The 23,108-nt window shown below is 40.2% G+C and overlaps 1 protein-coding gene across 4 annotated transcripts in view; it reads right to left on the bottom strand.

Annotated features, from left to right (window-relative positions):
• Window positions 1-23,108, bottom strand: part of abl1 (abl oncogene 1, non-receptor tyrosine kinase) — a 34,220-nt gene that overhangs the window by 6,634 nt on the left and 4,478 nt on the right. For 2 of the 4 annotated variants that reach the window (XM_087177480.1, XM_023419444.2), the window contains exons 3-7: window positions 5,109-5,273; window positions 3,823-4,118; window positions 1,086-1,358; window positions 764-848; window positions 250-427 (exon numbers count right to left, since the gene is read on the bottom strand). In XM_087177480.1, the coding sequence (XP_087033606.1) occupies window positions 250-427; window positions 764-848; window positions 1,086-1,358; window positions 3,823-4,118; window positions 5,109-5,273 (997 nt within the window). Of the gene's footprint in view, window positions 1-249; window positions 428-763; window positions 849-1,085; window positions 1,359-3,822; window positions 4,119-5,108; window positions 5,274-10,605; window positions 11,264-23,108 lie in introns of those variants that run through there. The other 2 variants (XM_023419445.2, XM_087177481.1) reach the window with 2 other exon arrangements.

Raw genomic sequence — 23,108 nt, forward strand, 5'->3', positions numbered from 1 at the left:
TTGGCAAATATGAGAGACATAAATCATCTTGTTGCCTCTAAAGGACCCTGTTAAACGTGCCAGAACAAACTAGCAACGTTACAACATCGACTTTTCTGAGATAAAAGTCTGTCCTCCTGTGAGAGCAGATGGTGGAGAGAGAAAGAGGAGAGCTGCTCAGAGAAAAATTTGTTTTCTCTGGTATTCACACAACTCTGACTGAGGACTCAGTTTTATTCCAAAAAGGAATTGGAAGATTTTTACACCCACCTGTGTATAAAGTTTTTTTTCTCCAGGTACTCCATGGCAGAGGAGATCTGCGTGGCCATGTGAAGCAGCACCACAGCGTTGACCTCCTCTCTGTTGCACTCTCTCAGGTAGTCTAGCAGGTTACCGTGGGTCATGAACTCTGTGATGATGTAGAACGGTGGCTCCCGTGTGCACACACCTGCGATGGAAACAAGTTTGCAAAAGAAAGGAATCGTTATTGACAAAATATTTTCTGGATGTTGCTTTCATCTGCAAATCTGGTTACAGCTTTTATACAGAAGAAACCCTGAAAAAAATACACTTTACCTGGATTATACTGGAACTGTTTAACATGCAAACATAAGGACATCTGCATAACAAACTATCTTAACCCTAAAGAAATTCTCTGTTAATTAAATAGAGGATGAGATGTTAGAAAATAAGCAATATTTTTATTATTATCCTATCCTATTCCTGTCAGCCAGATTTAAGTCTATCCACATAGACAAAGGGCTTTTAAAAACAGTTTACATACCCAACAGTTGTACCAGGTTGGGGTGTTTGATCTCTTTCATAACAGCGGCCTCCTTAAGAAACTCCTCCACCTCCATCGTATCCTCCTGGGCACAGTTGTTGGCAAAAAAAAAGTCAGCAAATCCGTAGACTGGTTGCAGTTACATCCATATATCACCAGATGGTAGCATTATTCAGCCAAAATAAAGATTTATAGCCGATACAGTGTAAATATTTGACAACAGTAGGTGACGAAAAATTATTGAAATCCATCCTTTCCTCATACAGTCAAACACATAAGATTAAAAGCAGAAATAAATCCGATTTCCTTTTTCTTTTCTTACCTTTAGTGTCTTGACTGCCACAGTGAGGTTGTACTTCTTCCAAACACCCTCGTACACCTCCCCGTACTGGCCCCCTCCCAGCTTGTGCTTCATGGTAATGTCAGTGCGCTCCATCTCCCACTTATCGTAGTTGGGAGAAACTCCGTAGATGGTGGGCTTGTTGCGCTTCGGCGCCGGGTAGTGCAGCGTGGTGATGAGGCCGTCGGCCACCGTGGAATGGTGGTGCACCAGCTCCGCCAGTGTGTTGAAACGGCTTTCTGACGAGACGTACAGCTGGGGGGGGGGACAAGAGGTTCTTTATGTGAGTCCATGTACATGAGAAGTCAGTTCATCTTGGGATATTGACATAATTTATAACCAACTGTTATAACACTAATTTATGCATTCCAACAAAATACAAGATAAAATTATGTCAACTATGGTAACATAGGTAGGTAGGTACTATTCAACTAACTATGTCAACCACTGTCTACTTATTTTCCAAAATAAGACATACAAGTTAAAAGTAACTTTTCATTACATTTACATCACAAACAGTACGTGGTATTATATCCAGCATTAACTGAAAAACCATCAAAAACAGACCATGAAATAATCCATTAAAGTCATAGTCATACAGAGAGGTCTCAGGCGAGTCACGAAACCCACAAGGCATTTGTCAAGAAGCTGGTGGAAGGGAGGATATTGGTCAGGGCTCAGTGGACACAGTCTTTTTCATTGTCCAAGTCTTACATAACACTAAAAATGATTTGCTCTACAATCTGCACTTTGCATTGCTTTACTGTTGAACGGGCTCTTTGCGCAAGTTGAAGGCATGTGGAGGAAAAAATGAAAAAGAACAACCTTGACTGTGGTGAAAAGACCTTTGAGATCTAAAGAGGATTTAATGGTCAGTTGGCTGCTCTCCTGGCTCAAACCATGACCATTTACGAAGAGGAAAAAAAAAGAAAGAAAAAAAAATCAGTTTTTCTTACAAACAAACTTTAGCTATTCAGTGAGCGTGAGACAAAGCTGCAGCTTGGGGGAGTGCTGAGGTAATCTCAAATTATTGGAGAAGCCTATCATTCCAGACTCTTGAGTTGTAACTCAGTAGGAGAATGGAAAACAATATGAGATGGGGAACCGTGTGTGTGTGTGTGTGCACTGTCGCTGTCTGTATCTGTGTTCATCCATTTGTTGTGTGTGTGTATGTGTGTGTGTGTGTGTGTGTGTGTGTGTGTGTGTGTGTGTGTGTGTGTGTGTGTGTGCATACTTGGCTACAACTGTCTGTGCTAATGCATGTCTTAGCATGGGCGTCAGTGTCTGGCCCGGCCTTGCGTCTGCTGGCCATTATGAGCAGCACAGTGGTGGTTAGAGGCATTCTTGTCATAGCTAGCGTTCCTGGAGCTAGCTCACCTCGCTGCATCACAGACAGGAGGGTGACCCAGCCAAAATGGCAGCGGCTTCTTGACTGACATAGCAATTTGGGGGAATCCCACACCAAGATATTCAGCAAGAGTGAAATATGGCCTACACTAATCTATCATGACCATCGGGATGTGATACCCTGCACATTATTTAAAAGCTCTTAATCTAAATGTGTTCCAGATCACCTGCCATCTTTACCCAACCTGAAGCTCTTCACGCTGATGATTTCAAGTAATTCATCATGCAAAACCTCATTACATTTTGAAGCATTTTTAGGGAAAATAACAAAATAAAAATCATAATGTCAAATTCTGTCTTTGTGTTGGAGGTCTGTGAATGATGGAAACCTGTGCCCCAGTCAGCTTTAAGAGAGAATACAACACTGCGCTGATCTGCTCTTGCAGGCATGTGTCACTTTTTCAGTGTTTGATACTTATTTTTTGCTATTCTTTGAATGACTGTATCTGAAAACTATCTTTACTGTAAATGAGCTACAGAAGATACAAAACAATTTAGAAGCTTTGGGCACATGCTGTAAGCGATGTCCTGCCTTTATGACACAAGCAAAAAACCACAAAACCACATGATGGAGTTTAGCCATTAGATTCATTTAGACTCCAACATGTGTGAAACACAGTGTCGTAAAAGTATTGAACTCAGTTCCCTCAGAAAAGACCTTCAAAAGCATTTCCATTTTTGTTTTTCTTTCTAAGATAGTTACATTAGTTACAGCTTTTTTTTTATGTGGTTGCCAGTAGATGTTGGTAGATGTTACACATTTATAACCTACAAGTGAGATCGGTGCAGCAGTAAAATGTGCATGCAGAAGGTTACTAGGCAAATGTCAATTTTAGCAAAAACTTAAATGGGTGTAAATTACTTAATCACTTTTTTAAATTGATTAATGTATCCACCAATTTTCTGAAACATATCTGTGTCCAGATCATGTTAATTGATTCAATAGATTACTAGGATTTATTGTTATATACTGCTGGGAAGTACTGACAAAAATGTGATATAGATGCCAAAGAAATTCATGTGCTAAAATAATTGTCTTACTGTCCCTACAGATTTTCTGCCACTGTTTGACCGGCATGACCATGGAAACTGTATGAAATTGCTTTCTACGTCCTTAAAAGTCTTAAATGTAATTTGGTGAATACTGAAGAAACCCTGGTAAAAGTATTTCAAAAGACATTTATGAGTTTGTGTTGGGGTCACTTTGACAAAAAGTCACCAGTATTTTTTCAGATGTTTCTGCTATTTGATGGGTAGAAACCATTCCTGTTGTCTATATGCAGTGTGTGTCTGTGTTTGCACCGATGCCTACCTTGCCGTCAGACGCAGTGTTAATCCTATAATGGTAGACTCTCCCCTCGTACCGCAGAGAAATGGACCTCTGGCCGGGGCTGCTCTCACTCTCGCGAACCAGAAAGCTCCCATTGATGCCCGAGCTGAGCAGGTACTCTGCAGCGTTGCGTGATACAGGTCCATGGTACCAGCTGTGCTTCTCCAGGCTGTTGACTGGTGTGATATAGTTGGACGGCACCCAACCCTGGCCGTTCTTGGTCTGTGCCTCGCACCACTCGCCATTGTGGTTGTAACCCAGCACACGCAGTTTCTCTCCTAGTCAACACGTGAAATCAAAATGAATTAAAAAAATATCCAGGCTAATTGTGGCTAAAGTACCTGGTTGGCTGCATACACATACTTTAATATTATTTCTAATGGTTACAGCGCATTCCTGCTGATTTTGAAAAGAATATTTCCACAGCTGGGGCTGTTATAAAGCTTCCATATTCTTTGAGTAACAGGCTACCATAACATGGACACTGTACAAGAGCTGAACTCAGCATGTTTTGAGTCAGACATGCAGGAATCCACTGTATCTAATGTCATCTTTCCTAAGAACAGGAACTCGGGGGCTTTTCTTTTCCACTGGTCATTTGGTGACCTAAACTCAGGAAATTGTTTTCTTTCCTTTTAGTTTGGACTGGATACAACAAAAAATAGCCTTAAATGATGCATCTAAATTAAATAAATAAAACTTTAAATTCAAATATTCATGTAATCCATGTTTTTTTGACAATAAAGACCCAAAGTAAAATGAGCCATTCATGTGCAATGGACCATCTTAGAATGAAATGAAAACTAATGTTGTACAGGACATTTTCTTGTTTATTCCGGTGCATATGTTCTCTCCTTCCTTCCTCTGTTTGTCTGTGCGATCCATCTGTGGTATTGTTTTACAGTCGGTTCAGTGGAAAAAACAAAACAAAAAAAAAAACCCACGGGTGAGACCATCGTCAGGAAGTGAGAGTCAGACGGGGATGAAGACAGAGAGGGAACGAGACAGGATGGGAAACAAATAAGCAGATTCCCAGTAAGATTCATAACCTTAAATGTTCTCCCGAAGTGCGTGTGACTTTACATGTCATTGCCAACATCCACTGATAGTGACAGTTATCAAAACTTTTTGGGGATTACTGTCATATTTGCTCAACCATACCGTTAAACCCTGTTGCAAAATAGTCTGAATAATTCCTGGTTGAACTCAAGAACTACTCTATAGAAATATATCAGAATGAATGGCATTATTTTTTCTCTTTTCCTCACCTTTGGTAATGCTGAGTGTGTTGTCACCACTGGCAACGAAATCATAGAGTGCCACAAACAGGTTGGGGTCATTCTCGCTGGGTCCAGCCAACAGGTTCTCTTTCGAGTTCCACCGGGCCGCTTCTGTCAGACCCTGACCCTCAAAGTCTGGTCTTTGGAGAGCTTCTGAAAAAAAGAAAGAGACAATCACAAAATCACAAAATCAGAACACGTGTAGGTGACGAGAATATGAGAGAAAACATCAAACAATGGACAACAAACAATTTCTGAAGGGAGACTGAGGGAGATCTGTAGGCGTGTGTTTGGTATGCAGCGACATTGTGAGGCCATTTTCCCATACAGCTTCACACATGTTGAATGATTCAGCAACAATGTCAACCCTCAGCCTCTCCATGTGTCATTTATATTGTTCTGCATCCCCTTCTGCAGGTCATCAGCTGTGATCCCACTGTGTCATTAGAGTAATAAACCTGATCATGTGACTTGCCATGTCCCAGCTGTCTCTACAACTTTTCATTTCCTGGATTATCCTTGCCTCGTTTTCATTTCTTAAATGCCTAGACATCTACCACACATCAGACCTTCAGAATGCATCCCAGCATGAATCTTTACTGAAAGTGTAAAATGGCTGTGCTTGCACTCACATGCATTGAGTTCAGAGAGCTTTAATTCATAGTTATGTTAATTACAGACACAGCAGTAAAACTAATGGCTAAATTATAAAATGTGAGAAGTGGAAAGAATGAGGAAAAAAGATAAAGACAGTGTTTAAGAAGGAAAGAGAGAGAGAAAAGGAGAGTGAAGTGATGAGAGAACTTTTAACCATTCAGTTTGGCCTAAACATGAGCTCGATTGCGTGGTTTGCTCAGCTGTTGTCACACGTTTGAGGCATCTTCCATTTCAATCCCCACATGTATATATATTTATTTATATTTATATTTACATATATATATTTAATTGATGTGACAAAAAAATTCATTGCGAATGGGAAACACAACCAGAGTCTAAAAAAATGAGGTGAAACTTAATTTTCCAATTCTCCACAATTATATTATGACTGGAAAAATTAGGGGCTAGCTGCTGAGTATTACTGGCCAGGCATAGCGATGCATATTCAAACATTTAATGCTAAAAACAGCATTGGGCCATTACATTCCTTTGACTGCTTTGCATTTTGTCCAAATTATGGCATATGTATGTACTAGTCCTTTTAGGAAACTAGGCAAAATGCCCTGTTCAAAAGTTGCTTCAACAGCAAAACACAGCCAGACAGACAAATAACTGAAAGAGACATCCTGTGACCTGTGGAGTCTGGGGATCTGCTAACACTGGACAACAAATACTCACTTGCAAACAACTGTAAAACTACTGACAAAAGAAAAACACAATCCAAAAACATTTACTTTTCTTTGTGCAGAAGTGACAATTGAAGTAAGAATGAATTTGCAGTTGCAATTATGAATTTTTCCTGATATAAATAACAAAATTAACACATCCTATGACAAAATATAGACTGGGCCTAGGAAGTAAACTATTCCCCAACATAAATGAATCATTCAACCAGGAACAGTGGTCTGTGGGAAAGTTTTTGCTTCAGAGGATAAGGTTAGTGTGATTTATAAAATTGGAAAAAAAAAACAAAATTTGGCTTGTCCTAAAGGCTAAAATGACAATGTACTTGATTATTACCCCTATTGGCAATTAAAGAGCAAACTTTTGTTATCCATGGACACGACGCAACACTGACTGGCTGTGATCTTTGTAGGTGTGTGTGTGTGTGTATATATAATTAAAATTCCCTGGTAACAGTGGAGAATCCAGCGAGAGATGAGGTTTCACTCAGAGCATCCTCCTGTTGTCACAAACAATGAGTTTCAACCTTCATAAAAAAGGTATTTATTCCTAAAATAGAATGCCCAAATTGGAGCTAAAATGTCCCACTGATATGTTGAGTTTCACAGCTCATTACATTTGCAAAGATTATAAGCTTTTGCTGAGGATAGCTCAGTAGCATACAAAAGCAGACCTTTAACAACATGACTGAAAACCAGCTGTCAATGACAGTTTTGAATGAGTGCATTATATCAAGGCCATTGGTGCCACAGGCAGGAAAAATGTGACCAAATTTAAGCATTTCCCACTCCACTAGACACAAACGAGAGGTACAGGCTATCTATTACATCATCTCTATCAACTGAAAACCACATATCTCTTCTGTTTTCTTCTACCTCTTAAGCTCATAAAACCTACTGAATTCACGTGATTATGTCAGAAACACGTGTCACTGTCAAGGCTGCTTTTGTGAAAAGCTGACATTTTGGTTTACAAGCTTTTCATCATATACCAGAAAGCACTGGAGCAAAATCAACCCCCGGCCACAGATCTTCAATGTGCCTTTGCAAGAAATAAGACGTGAGATCACCTGATGTATCATGACAGACATATTTTGCCTGTAGAAGATGCTCTAAGGTCTGTCTAGTCTGAAGAAGACCGAGATGTAAAAGCAGCCAGAATTATCAAGAACCTTGACTTTGGGGGGAAAGGACAATGTGTACTAAGTGATAAAGACACAGCTGGTGGAAACAAAGCAGAGGGCTGATTGAGCATGTACAGAAGAGTCACATGCACCCTCTCAAGATGATTTTGATTGTTGTCAAATACAGAGCTGTGAGCAACTACCACTGTAGTACAACCACAAGCTTTGAAAGTGTTTGTGCCAACCAGGCGCTACAACCAGGGGTGCTTCACATAGTTGGCAAAGATATAGGCATCTGTGCCTCATGCAAAAATAAAGAGAGACTGTAGTCCCACATTCACATGGTTAAGAAAAACAGCACAACATGCCACTCTTCATTAGGTACTAGATCTAAGCCTGAGAATGTAGCCATGTAACAAGATCAGTTTTATAAGATATCTGTTTGAAATCAGAAAGACAAGCCAATAATATTCAATTCAATGGCATCTCATGATGTGTGACAAGGTTTTGCGTCATCTTCTTGTGCTAATTTAGCCAGTTTCACAGAAAAAAAAAAAACTTTGACTTGTTTGCATCCTGTCTTGAAATTGCAGTTCAGATTCCTTAAACATATGATGGTAAAATTCATGGTTCAAGATAAATACTGGTGAGAAACTCATAGCACCTTATGGTAAAAAAATTTAAACTATCTGTTTAAGTGCTATACAATCATTTAATCCTTGTCTGACATAGAACGAAAACTTGTCAAGCACCCTCAGTCATTTCTTCATAATTACTAAGCCCAATTTTAAATTGAAAAAGATTACAATTTTCCCAATATAAAATCATATAAATGAGTCAAAAATTGTAAACATGGTTTCAACAAAGCTAGTATTGGTTTACATTGCGCACAGGCTTAAGATATGTCCACAATCACATTTGTGAATAAATGGCAAGAAAAATAGCAGCCAAAGATTTCCACTTCAGTGTATCCCTAGGTTACATAAGGAAGAGTAGTATGTTCCCAGTGAATATTTTAGATAGAGAAAAATACAAATAACTATGGATCAAGTCAAAAACACAGCTGTGTTTTGTCAGATTTGGGCTAAAGCTGAGGAGAGAGATTGAGCAAGATATAAAAGAACACTGATACTCAAGACCCAGACCTGAAAGCAAGCTAGACATACCATATGTCCAGAGTTTGGCCTGGTCATAAAGTGTGTGGGGAGCACATTTGAGCAGTCCATGCCACACATGTCCACTTTACGGGCCACAAATACCACAGCTCTTTGTGAGAGGGTGACAGCACACTGACACATGGGCCAAAAACCACACAGTCAGAGAGAGAGGAAAAGAAAAGTCATATGAAAAAGGAAACTCAGGAGGTAAGTGAGAAAGAATCAGAAAGAATGAGAAAGACCTTTATCGAACTGCAGTTCTCCAGAGTGGGTGCAGTGGGAGAAATTACACCATGTCCTGGATGCATCACTGAGAAGACACTCAAAATGATTAAATATGTTCGGAACTTGCACAAAATTCATAGCTATGACTGCACCAAAACTGACACAGTGATGCAACACAGGACAGAAAATTCTTCAAAAACCAGACTACTTAAAAAGAAAAAAAAAAAAGAAAACATCATATCTGGTTTCACTTGGTGCTGGTGCTCATGAACAAGAGAGCCCTGCTAGATTTGATTCCAGTCATTTTAAATGAGCTCATTTACACCTTGGATGAAAGGCAAATGTGGGCCCAACAGAAACCAGCAGCGAATCGTAAATCTACACAACAGTGTGGCGTGCACTTCCATGAAGTCAGCCCTTGTCCCAAACCACATATTTCTCAGGGTTGAGAGAGGGAAAACCTCTAGCTTACATATTTCTCTTGCATCACCTGTCGTCACCTGAGTGGGAGGTGGTGGAGAACAAGGCGATCTGATTCCGATCTTGTGATATGGTTCTACCCGCTGTGGGAGATATTATTTTAATGAGAGGATGATCAGATCAGAGCCCTATAGAGGTGGAAACAAGGTGCATGTGAAAACAAGGCAACTTAACATCGCATAACTAGAATAACTAGAAGATGTCACACCATTTTCAAATAGCATTTTCCTGCTATTAAGCTTATAGATTTTTATTCTAAAATCTTACTAGTTGGAGCCAATGAAAATAATAAGGCCTCCAGCTCTAGTGGAGTATTTCAGGGCAGAAAATTAAGTGTGGAGTGGGACATCATCTCTGCATGAGATTTGCTATGCCCTGTACCATATGGTCTGAAAATTAGAGACTCTTTATAACTGTCATCCACTTCAGTGGAGAGCGTACCACGACCATTATCTCTATTAAATCATTTGGTTGCACAATCTTTGGAACACATAAGACTTCACTGAGTTTTCCATTACGATTAAATTGCTGTGTTGATTATGTACAATGTGCCCTGGATTTCTTTGAATTACCCTCGTGTTTCATACATCATGGGCAAATCAATTACACACTTTATCTGTGACCAGAACAGTCTAATTAAAAGTCATGGAAAATAAGTTCTCTACAAAGAAACATGAAATTAATATATCTACATCTATATCTATCTTCTATGTTCATTATGGAAGCAGTACACAAGTATTAGAACATGGCAGAGAACTGAAAAGGAGAGTGCAGACTGAGATTAGATCCCCTCTCCTCATAAACAAGAGTTAAGTGGGACACAGCCAGGAGTCAGATTTCCTTGTATTCTCTTCTCCGTCTCTTTTTCCACTTCTTTCCTCTGCAGCTAGCCAGTGTGTCTGGCCTCCCTCGCCCTCCCCTGTGCTTACTCTCCTCTTTCTCCTCCCCATTCTTCAGTTTCCACAGTCCAAAAATCATTGTTCAGACTTAACTTGCTACTTAATCTTCTATCCTTCTTCCTTTGTCTCTTAAACCCCAGAATTCCCTTTCCTGTCTGACATTTCTACTTTGATTTTTGTTTACATTTTCCCAAAGTAAACTGTAAAGTCACAGCCAATGCTTAAGAGAAAATATTATAACCGTCAATAAATATTCTTACCTTCCAGGTAACAGCTGGAGGAGGACGAGAGGCCTTTCTTAGATTTACACCCCACCAATTTCAGGCATATCTCCAACATTTTCATTTGTTTTCTTTCCCTTCCCGCTTGAAAATTTTGTTGCTTGTTCAAATCAGACGTCCCTCGAACGTTTCCCCTCTACATGTGTCCAACGGAAGAAAAATTCAAACACAAGAAAAAAAACGGAGAAGAGGAGAAACAGCACCAAGCCAAAATAGGTGATGAAATATGCTAGCTTTCTTTTCCTCTGTCCTTTCAGCTGCTGTAAATCCTCTTCTTCTCCTTGCTCCTTTCTGAAACAAAAAGCAGAGTCCACTGTCCGGCAAAGTCTACCAACTTTCTCTTCTGAGCGTCTCCATGTTTTTTTTCCCCCTCTTTGGCTTTTGGGCTTTTGGTTAGCTCCACTTCTGTAAGGCACAACAGCTATCCAAAAGCGTGGGTCTGGTCCAAAAGCTTGCTAGACTTATAGATGCGTCAGTTGAGTGGGCAGAAGGGCAGTCTGAGCGGTGCCATTCCTCTCTCCTGTCCCCTGTGTGAGTGTGTATCTGAGGCACAGGGACTACTCGTGGTACAGCTGCCAACAAAGGGCCTCTTTCAGGCTCAGCCTGCTGCACTCAATGACATCAGCTGAGCCGTCCCACCTCCAGCAGCAAACACACAATGAGAGGGAGAGACCGCTACCACACACACACACGCACACGAGCATTCACCAAGAAGAATACAAACAACAGCACACCAGCACCCAAACTTCATGCCAACACTTGACATGAAAACTCCAGAGGTCTTATTTAAATCTTTGATTGAAGTTAAGATTCAGTATGGAACTGAAACAGTTCTCCTCTGCTTCTGTTGGAGTCATGAGATGATTACAAGAAGCCCCTCCCCCAACTTTTTAACCCCCCTTCCCCCCTCTCTCTGTCTTTCTGCCCCTCTCTCTCCTTCTCAGCCATGCTTTTTCCCTCTCTCCAGTCTGAAATGTTTACAGGTTAAAGAATCACTTCTGGAAACAGGCCTGGGTTGTTAAAGACATAGCTGAAACTCTCAATCATTGGCAGCTAAGAGGGACCAAAGTATAACCTTCACCAGTCCTCTCTGGACTTTACACAAGGCTCATTTGCCACAAGCTATTTCAAATGGGAATGAAGTAAGCAATATATTTTAATTTATCAAAATGAGAGTGTTTATTTTTTGATCATTAGAGAAACATGTCTAACCATGTGATTTTAGATAGCAGCAGTGGGTTGGCCTTATCTGTAGGGAACAAATAATCCTTGGCAGCAGGAAAGTACTCCTGTGACATATTATAACTTCATATCTATTTCTTCTGTCTTTTATCTGCTATCTCCAAGTGTGGTGACATACAACTTAGTCAGAAGGTGGGTCATAGCTTTGAACTAAATCCACTGAAAGCAAACCCATTGAAAAGTTTGAAATTAAGACAAAAGCAATAAGGACAGTCGTGTAACTATTAATGAAGTTATAAATGTCTCTGTGTCTGAATAGATTGTGAAACAAAGCGAAATTCAGGCATTATAAAAGCATCTATTTTACTTTAATACTGGCACTCTGAGGTCCTTTCTTCTCCCGTTCTTTCTTATGGGACAACACAAGTCCAAATTGTGTATTTCTTTAACTTAATTAAATTATAGTAGGCCATCTACTGGGAGTGAAGAACACCCATACACCTAATGCAATTCAAAACAATAGCCATGCAACAAAAGCTTAATCTGTGGACCTCATGTTTTTATTGTCAGAGAGCTTATGAAATCCTTTAATAATTCATGAGGTGTGCTCTCTGTTTTACTGCCGGATATACTTGTGCGTTTCTATTATTTTGTCCATTCGTTATATATGTGTATATATATATATATATATATATATATAGATAGATAAATAAAAGGGGATTCTCGATCATCATTACACTCAAGACTGAAACCAGAATAGACCGAGGGCAGCTGTAATCTACTGACTCTGTCTGGCAAATATTTCTCGATTTAAATGACAAACATCCTAGTCTGTGTGTACATGTTTGACTTCAGAGATAAGAGGTCCAGTCAAGTGGGTAATTACATTCTGGTGGGAGGCTGGCTTGATGACACCATGCAAATAACATGAGTGCCAACCCAGTTTACTGGCTGACCAATTCATTGGAATTTACGGTCAGGGAGCAAAAGCACTGACGACAAATATGATCCATCCAGAAAAGTACACAAGGTACAGTGGCTTTTACAGTTTTTAGCTTTAGTTCTCAAACAAAGAGTGAAAGCAGACACATCTGAATCTTTATCTATGTCTGTAGCTCCTGGTGTGCAATAGAATTAATTCTGAAAGTGAAAATGCAATAATTTCTCCATTCCATTTATATCAATCAGGGTAAAGTAAGTATAAAAAACATTTCTCTGTATAACAATGCAATTCAAGCAGCGTGACAATCTGCAGCCTCTAAAATTAGAACATGAAGGTAAGATTTATCGAAGAACTCAACATGCATGCTTAAAAACATAATGTAAAATTAAGTGAATTCATGGACTGGCTGATGCAGGAAGAGAGCTCTTATTCTCGTTTTAACTCAGTAACTGTTGTAATAACGTAGAGTATGCAAACCTGAAGTATTCACACAGCTACAACAGTGACAGATGCAAATGAATGAATGTGGGAAGACATGGAGTTTGGAAAAGGTGCAAATCAGACTGTCAGAATGTGCAGCCCACCTCTGCAGCAACAGGCTAGATGGAAAGATGGCTCTTCTTTACACAACAACTGGCAAGCTACTTCATTTCTGGTTGACACCTCACAGTTGTGAATAATCGAGACAAGGCAATAGATTTAAGGCAACAAGTTTGGAGGATGATTTCAAAAGCACAGTAGATGATGTATAATGAAGCCCTGGAACAGATAGTGATGACCAGAGATACGGCTTAAGGGAAGAAGTTTTGCAACTGTTCACTGATTTAAAGCTACTACAGTCAAGACAAAGATATTAAAAACTGACCAGTAACCACGTTCACAACGTATTAGTCTTGAAACTTCAACTTTGAACGCTTGTGTGTTTGGTGCTGGCAGTGGTGCTTTTGTTCGCATCTATGGGCATTCTTCAACATGGCTCAGTCTCAGTGGCTTTGTAAGTAATGACCTCAGTACCCTGACATCCAGTCACATGGCACCAGGCCCTACATCATTGCTGCAGTGCTGGTATGGCAAACATTTGTGTTCCTCTCATGCGCCACCCCAAACACCAATTAAGAAGAAATGCAGGCTTCCTCGAACTCTGAGAAAGGCCCATTAACTTACCGCAGTCGCAAAGTGTTGGGGAGATGAGAGGATGAGGGGAAGAGGAGAGGGGCTATAAAAATTGAGGAGGGAAGAGGAAAAAAGGTTGCAGATGGAGAAACATGAAGCACATTGTTTGGAAGTGAGCTCATAGGAGAATCGCTCGCTCGCGTTTTATAATCCGGGCCTAGTATGTTAACAGTTAGCTGACGTACATCCACCCACGGGATGATTTTTGGCCCTTTTCCTCTCATGTACCCCCCTTCCTGCTTTCCTTATTCCGTTCTCCACAACCTTAAAGCAGAGGACAGGTTGTATTCCCAAGCTCTTGACTGAGGCAGCAACAGTGTTATGATTCAAACTATACTGGTGTTACACATAATGTTGACACAAATCCATGTATCATATTTCATATCCTAACTATCAATTATGATCTGGCATTACTTTCACACTTAATAGTTTTTCACCAGTGTCCACTGGGCAAGAATGCACCTCAATAATTCATACCATTACATGATTAACTGCTGCTGACATCTGCTATTAACATTTTGACTTGTGGCAAGGCAGTGAAGGCAGAAATAGGCCATTAACTTATATGATAAATTAATACTTGGTCTTGTTGATGCTGGAATGACAGAGAAATTAAGGAGATGGTAATAGGATGTTGTCTTTGAGTGTGTCTGAGGGATGCTTGATTTCTTCCCTACTTGCTCCATTCATGAGGGCGCACACACAAACATAATCATACCGTCTAAAAATGTTAGAAATGTGAGCCAACCAGTGCTTGGCAAAAATCCTGTTCATCTAAGTAATGAATTAAGAGTTATTACACTTTTAAACCAAGCAAACTTTGTAATTACAGAGGAGGAAAACAGAGGGAGACGGGTAGAGAGACAAAGCTGTGTAAGTTCCTAAAAGAGTTCATCCCGTCATTGCTGTGCCTCACTCTGCAGTCGTCGCAGCAATCTGCAACAGCCAAGTGTACTTAAATATCAGACATTCAAGAACCAGGTACCATGTATCTGGTGTATGTGTATGTGTGTGCATGTGGCTGTTTACTCAGGGCCCTCTGGAGAATGCAGCCAGAGTGTCTGGGGCGTGCAGACCAGCAGATGAGGTTAAGGGTTTAGGGTTCCACATAATTCTCCACTCAGTGTTGTCCACAGAGAGAACAGACAGACACTTAAGAACAAAACAGTGGCTGACCTGGTTCAAGGTTAAAGGCTCCGGCATCAGCCTGTGGTGGTAATACGTTACCAATGTGGATAGAAATGAACATACAGAGGAAAATAAGTAAACTTGAGAACGCATTCAAATATTTTCTTAACCAGTAAATACATACAGACAAAAGAGAAAAGACACAAAAACAACTTTCATTACGTTGATTCTCTATGCGCTTTTGAGTAGCTGTTCTCCAACTGTATTTTACATGGAAATAGTGAAACTGACCCACAGATCATTAAACATAATTTGTGATGAAATCCATTTTATATGCACGCTCTTTTGTATCTGCTCACACACAATCTCTCTCCCTCTCTCTCTCTCTAGCCAAATCCCTCTCATTTGAGGTGACCCGTTAACAGTCCACTGTGTCAGCCCAGTTTTACAGCAATCTTTAATACAGACGGGCCCGGCAGACCTGCTAGCACGCAGAGCTGAGACAGAGGGAGTTAAACCCAGCCGACCTATTGGAACAGGACTGGAGGAACCATTTTACCATGATGACAGACACAAAATAGGGCAACACAAACCAGGTGACTAAGCAGAACCTTTGTTCATTTCTCCACACAATAGACTGCTATAGGCCCAGACAAAACTATGTAGTGCCAAAAATATGCAAACCTGCAGAGAATTGAAATGTATGGATGTTAGCCCAGAGTTAAAATTTCATACTTTGAGAAAACAGACAGTCAGGTCGAATGCACACAACTATTCCTCACTTGTCAGGGATAAAATGCTGTGCTAATAATCAGTGTTGAAAAGCTCTGAGAAAATTAGGAGGGAAAAAGAGAGAGCTCTACTCAGGAATAGCAACCTGAGTGTGTGAGTGTGTGAGTGTGTGAGTGTGTGTGTGTGTGTGTGTGTGTGTGTGTGTGTGTGTGTGTGTGTGTGTAGGGGAGAAGGTGCTAATCCAGTCATTTTCAGAATTTTAACTACTCAATTTGACCCAGAGTGCTGGCATAAAAGCACATCTTTTTCTATTCCATTGTTTTATGAGTGTGCAGACTAGGAGAGCCAAACTCTTTCAGGAGGGAAAGGGAAAGAAGCAAAGAAAAGTCTGTGTGTATATGTATGAGTGGGTGGTTTGCAATTCTACAGCAACTGAAAGAGAAGGTTACTTAGTTAGCACTAAAACCTCTACTATTATTTTTGGCTAACTTTATTAATTGAACAGCTTAAAATGACAACACCATGATGAGAGCAGACTAACAAAACAAACAAACAGGCCAGTAAATGCACTGTCGGCTTTTACAGACTATCAGTGTCTCAGACGTTATTTAGATGCCTGGAGAAAGACCCCATTTGTCTGTACGCCCATTGGGGTAAAAACAGAAACAGATACACAGAGGAGTGACTCTGGCTATGAGGCTCTCAAGCTGCAGCACTGGAGCTGCTTGGGCTCTTCTTTGTGTCTAAGTGAATCCAGATGCAGCAAGCATAGCAGGCACCCTCGTATAGCGCTATGAAGAGGAGCTTAATACAACACAAAAGGCAGAAGGACAGGACGGCATACCAATACAGTATGGACTGGACTGGTGAGGGAAAAAAATGAACCAGACAATAATGTAATGGCCAGACGAAGCCTTGGTGGACAGGATTTTGCCTATTCTTGCTCAATGGACATGGAAAAGCGTAAAAGAAAAGAAACTGAGAGAAGCTGTGACAAGTAAAGGAACATCAACCAAATGCCCCCATGCAATACCATGGCCCCATGGACTTTTATCCTATAATCTACAAGGGGACAGAGGCTTTCTGAACAAGGGGGGGTCCATAAATGGCTGAAACTTTTACAAACAGACAGAGCTGGCATCCTAGGTAGCAGGTTGTCAGCAGAGAAAGCAACAGCTGTGTCTGGAGCCAGGGTTGCCTGTTCGGGCATGGAGTGGGGAACTGGGGGTGTTTTTTTTTTTTTTTCCCGGGTGTCGAAGAGCTCCCACGCTGCATTCCTAACTCAACTCAGAGGTTTTCGACATGCATGTGAGCATTGTACATACTGTATGTTTATGTGTGTGTACAATGGAGGGATAACCACCAAAGAGAAGAAAAGGAAGTGGGTATGCTGGTGGCCTCTCACTGTGGGGACTTAACCTTGACAATTAAATGGAACATAACAAATACCGGCCCCGTGACTGGAAACAATATGAGGATGCCCACATAGTTAACATGAAAAGAAGGCAATGAAATTTTAAGCAGTATTTCAGTATAGAAAGTCTAAATTACAAACCAATACACAAGCTTTAAGGGTGATCGCAGGCCCAGATTTCAAAACATATACAGTTGCAGACGATGAAATGAATCTAAGCAACGAAAACCAGGGTGAGACTGGAGAGAATCAATGAAAGAAACAGGACTTTTCGTCCTAAACCAACTGCTTACACTTTCAATTGTTCTGTGCAAAACACTGTGTACCTTATGTATATGGAAAAAGTTTTGATTTAAGCTTTGGTTTGTGCCTTTGTGTTTCTTTTTCTTCCTTTGTTTGCAGTTGACATTTTTTTTCCTTCAAATTAACTTAATTATAAGTGGCTGGTAATTTCTCAATTTCAACAGTTTAATGTTCATGCACAAGAAGCTGATTTTTTGGAACACAGAACATGGCACAGCTTGAGAGCAAAAACACACCTATGTACTGTCAACTTCCAGACTCTGAACAGTGATATACTTTTGCTACCGCCTGATGTTTATGTTCTGTTTACTATTTTAAACTGACATTTTTGAGTGCTCATTATTGTCTGCTGATTAATTTAGCCGGTTGCCCATTTTTGCTATTGTTTTCCATGTCTATAAAAATGTTCTATGCAATGTAAAATCCACTTAATAAAACATTACAATGAGAGCAAGACAAAGAAATAGAGACACAACAACAAAGATAAGGGAAAGACAAAAAGAGGAAGGGAAAAAAAGAAAAGAAAGAAAGGAGGTAAAGAGGGAGGGGGATTGCACCAGTTATTTGAGAGAGGAATGCACAAGAGGTCACATTCTTCACTCCACTGCTGTGGCTTGCCCTATGTTCAACTCTCTCTCTTTTTTTCTCTGTGCAAAATAGGCAATATTACTCAATACACCTCTGGTGCAACAGATCACATACAAACATATGTGATCCACCAGAAAAATATGAAGAAGCCATAGGCCAGGCATCCATTATTATTAGTCATACTGATCACATAACATAGCACTACAGTGGGCCTTTTTCATGTATGGCATTGTGACGTGTAACAGTAGAAAAAGTAAATAAAAGTCTAAATATAATTAACTAACTATTCACTAGCTGAATCTCATGTAGTTATGCTTAGGCTTAGTGGGTCAGTTTTCTCCTAAAATGTCCTTAAACCTAACTTCTTATCAGAGTGATATCACAAAGACACTCAACAAAAATACTGGTAATGTTGAAATGCTTGAGTCACCACTGACAGTGTGAGCTTACTCATTAGCACAAGTCTAAAACCATTAAACTCACAGTGTAAACTACTCCTGTGAAGACAGAACAATAACTGAAGACAGAATAGATGAATCTGGTTCATATCATATTTTTTCCAAACACCAATTTCTTTAAATGCTTCACAACAAGCTTGAAATGACACAAGGTCTGCATTTGTAGGAAATGTGTGGTCATAAGTTTATTCGTGAAGAATTACGTTAATTTCATCTTTAACATTTTTTGTCCATTTCCTGCTTCATTTCAGATCTGCACAAGATCAAATACTGTACATTTGTCATCCCTTTTCAGACTTTGTACACCAGCACATGAGTGAAATTAGTGTCTTGAATTCAGGTCCTTGTGGACCTCGATTAAAGGGGGAAAAAAAGAGGGAACTTGAGGCATAGACTACCTTGATTTATAAACACAGCTGTTTTGGCTAGTCATCAGCTAGCGTGGTAATAAAGCGGACTCCTTTCCAGGTGGTCAAGACTTGATGAGAGGGGGGAAACACTTACTAATCAGCAAGGTGTCATCCGGGAAGGGACAAATGTGTCTCACACACACAAAAAAAAAAAAACACATGCTTTCTAACACAGCATTTAGACATTAGCACTAAATTTTGCAGGTAAACCTTTCAAAGTGACATGACGAAAGACCATATAGCCACTATCAAGGTTAAGTAGTAAACAAATTAGATAAGGGAGAAGTCTTTTCAATTGAGTTTCTTCTGGTGTGTGTGCATGTGTGTGTGTGTGTGTGTGTGTGTGTGTGTGTGCGTGCGCATGCGTCGGTGTACCCAACAGTGTGGACACATGGCCAGGCATAGCGAAGGACAAGCCACCAGGGACCTAACAGCTGGCCTGAATGAGCATTACTATGAGGCGCCTGCTGCGTGGGTATGTACGTGGGTGTGTATGCGCGCACACGCGCACACACACACACACATACACAGACACCCCCCCCCCATCTTCAGGACCCACAGGGATCATGGGAGGAGATTTGGTGTCTAGACTGTATAGATTCCTCAAGTTCCAGCCAAGAATGAGCCAGTTACAGACTAAAAGAGAAATGGATTCACTTACTGCATACACGCTGAACACAGATGCTGCAGGAAACACACACACACACACACACACACACACACACACACACACACACACACACACACACACAACCCGCTGCCCCGAATACAACTTTATAAAGTACATTAACCACAATCACTCAAAAACTAGGCCTCTTCATTTGCACTGCCATACATAGTAGATCAAGGAATACCAACTTGCCACATATTAATGAGCAAGATGTCATCTTAATATAGTTCTAAGATATAAGATAGCTCTATCATTATTACAAGTCTGGCTTCAAATTAAGATAGTTATATGGATACTCCTGCTATGTTCACACATCTAAGAGCTAGGCTGCAGACGTTTATTCTAGTTTCATTGACCATGACACCATTGCGACAAGTTCCAGAGGTCATACAAATGAAGGGGAGAATGGAGATACAGGAAATGGAAGTGAAGTGTTGCTCTTATGCTCTTCCTGTTTTCTCCTCTGCACGTTACACAAACACCCCATGACCCTGAATGGAAATCAGTGAATTAAGACAATGGATGAGTGGGGTGTCATCTTCCTTCATCCCCACATTATAATGTGCCTTGAAAATACTTGAAGCTTTGCCAGGCAAGCTTGCAGGCGTCAACCAGAGAAGAATTGTGGGGTGAAGCTTATGAGTAAGAAGAAAAGGCCTGTTGTGCCCATACTGAAACCTATCCAAGCAAGAAGCGACATGCCAGAGGTTCCTACATTTCCTGCAACACAACTCATCTGGCTGATAACCAAAGGTTGACACTGTTCTCTTTTTGTTGTCTATAAGTAAAAGCTGGCTTGTTAAAATGTGTGACAACGAGGACAATCAGCAGCCAATCGCATGCCAAAACCGCCATCTTACACCGTTTCCAGCTGTCATTGCTTTCCAGTAGTTCAGTCGCTTCAAGGGGGATTCACAGCTAATAGGTTAAGCTTCATACAAAGACATATTTTCATGCACAAAATGACTGAAAAAAACAGAGCACTACAAACTACTGTTTTAAAGGCCTGTAATGATGTAATGCATCTACGATCAGAACACTGCTGTATGGTTAACATTAGATGTTATATTACTGAAACTTGTCAGGACTGCATTTGTTTTGGGGTGATATAGTATTATTGTGTCAGAATGCACCCCTAGTAAGTCAAATTTCCATTTGTTCGGGACACCAGTGATATACAATGTGAAACCGTGATCAGAGCCGATGATGGTTACCTCCATAAAACAGGAGTGGCATGGTAAAAGATGCAGCTTATCTTTATTATATGTTAGAGGTTGATGTTTGCCCTGTGGTACGCAGCTCTTGATCTAACCTCTGATGTATTGAACAAAGGATGAGGAATTCCAACATGGCAGCCAATTCATTCCAAACCAGATGCTCATAAGTCAAAAAAAACTTCTACTGTCTCCCACCATGGGCGCCAATCACACAGGCCCATGAGTCTTCTATATATGTATAATGCTGGTTATAAGTATTCTATGCAAAGAGACTGAATGAGAAACACATAAAATTTACAAAAGTATTCTTCTTGAATGAAAATGGTATCATAGCTTCGATATACCCTATTAAAACACATTATCCCCATAAATAAATGTAACCACAAGGGGGCAAATTTTCCTTTTTCTACCATCAAAATGTGGGCACTGCAATTACCAACTTACCTACAAATCAGATGTTGTTTTTAGCCTTAAAAAAGTAGATCCTCTTTCCTTTAAACCCTAGAACCACCAGATTCCCGCTCAGCTTTTCTATTTCCTTTTTCCTTATCAGGGGGCGGCAGGAAAACAAATGAAAGGCATCATTCTTTCATTAAGCACTTTTACACAGCAATTCAACTTCCTGGAGCTAGTCAAACTTGCTAGTCATAGGGTCATCGGACATACTGTTGTCCTATGTAGTTAAAACTAAAATTCAGGGAGGAAGGAGACTCTCACATATTTGACGGAAGTGTAAAAAATTTTGCTTCACTAAGGGAAATAAGAGTGGCCACTAAAACATCTCCAATGACACCAATCACAGGTACACCACTTTTGCATTTTTTTTTAAAATTCAGTTAAATTACTTTAATTGAATAATTACCAGCTGAATACACATTCTATCAATCCAGGATGTATTGTGGTAACTACAAGTAAACATTATACACAGGACGTACATTCATATGTTGTGCTCAGACCTGTTTTTTTTTTTGTTTTTTTTTTTTAAACAGGCCTGGTAATCTACTGTATCTTATAATTTATTCCATAATCCATCGACTTGCATGGTCGGTTTTTGAACCACACACAGAGAAAACAGGTGAAAATGCAGCTCTTGAGCAATGTTTCCAGAAATCCACTACGGTGCTCTGTCCTTACAATTTGTGCGAGCAAGCCAGTGAGATCATACCTCCCCCACTGTACAGTACACAGAGGTGCCAAGAGCAGAGACAGGTCTTTGCTTGCCCTTCACTGCCTCTGTCTCTGTCTCTCTCCCAGGCAGCTGCATGCACAGGTCTGAAACTGACTGTTGAGACGCAGCATGATGCTAGCTAGTCGAGTGTTAACTAGCTGGGGCTCACCAGGAAGAAAAAACAACCGAGACATAAAATCATGTGTTGATATTGCCCTCCTCTTGCACTATGACTCACATCCCCTCTCATGGTCTAACCTGCTCATCACAGGAGGAGAGGGGCAGAAAGGGAAAACAAATACGCCCCATGTCACTGACCCTTTGCCAAATTCGATCCATTTACCGGCAAAGGCTTTCATTCTGTTTTTCTGACCTTCCCTGTCCTGTCCCCCTCTGCGTTATGCAAGACTTAGAGTCAGTGGAAAGTACTCCTGCCAAGGCAATCACAGCCCTACAGACACATTTGGTAAACTTATCAGTTTAGCTGGATGCATGGCATGCATCCGTTTCAATGGCAAGCGATCATTTCAAAAGGCTAAAAAAGTTCAGCTTTAACTTTCTACTGATCATTTTTGTCTAAACTGAAGCAATTCTAACTGAAGTTTTGTTTTGCATTAATAAATATATTTTGTGTTTACTGCACAAATTCTTTCCACTGATGTCTTGAAGTGGAATCTTATAATCTAGATTTTGTTTTTCATTGTCCTAGCCCTAAACTGGGTATTAATTACATTATTAAGCATCCAAGCAGAAGCAGTTCAAATTCTATTAGTTGTTTATATGCATAAATGAAAAAGACATTTCTATCAACTTCTTTATTGTGATTTATGCTAGAAAACAATCCTCCTTGTATCTTGGTTATATTGTGTGTTGTACTATTCTGGGCCATAAATTAAGGGACCACCACAAAGGCATTGTCATAAGCCAAACCTAGTAAATAACAAACCACTGACTATAAAAACAAGAAGTGAAATACACAATGATGTCACCGCTGGTTTCTAAAGGTCATGTTTGAAGCTACAAAAGTCAGCTTTCTGTGCACTGCCATGCTTTAAAAATGCTATTCAATGGGTGACTCAAAGGAACAAACGGTTCT

The sequence above is a fragment of the Seriola lalandi genome, unplaced genomic scaffold (assembly GCF_002814215.2).
Source record: "Seriola lalandi dorsalis isolate HSWRI2012SDOR001 ecotype SW California unplaced genomic scaffold, Sedor1 jcf7180002054606, whole genome shotgun sequence".
Lineage (NCBI taxonomy): Eukaryota > Metazoa > Chordata > Actinopteri > Carangiformes > Carangidae > Seriola > Seriola lalandi.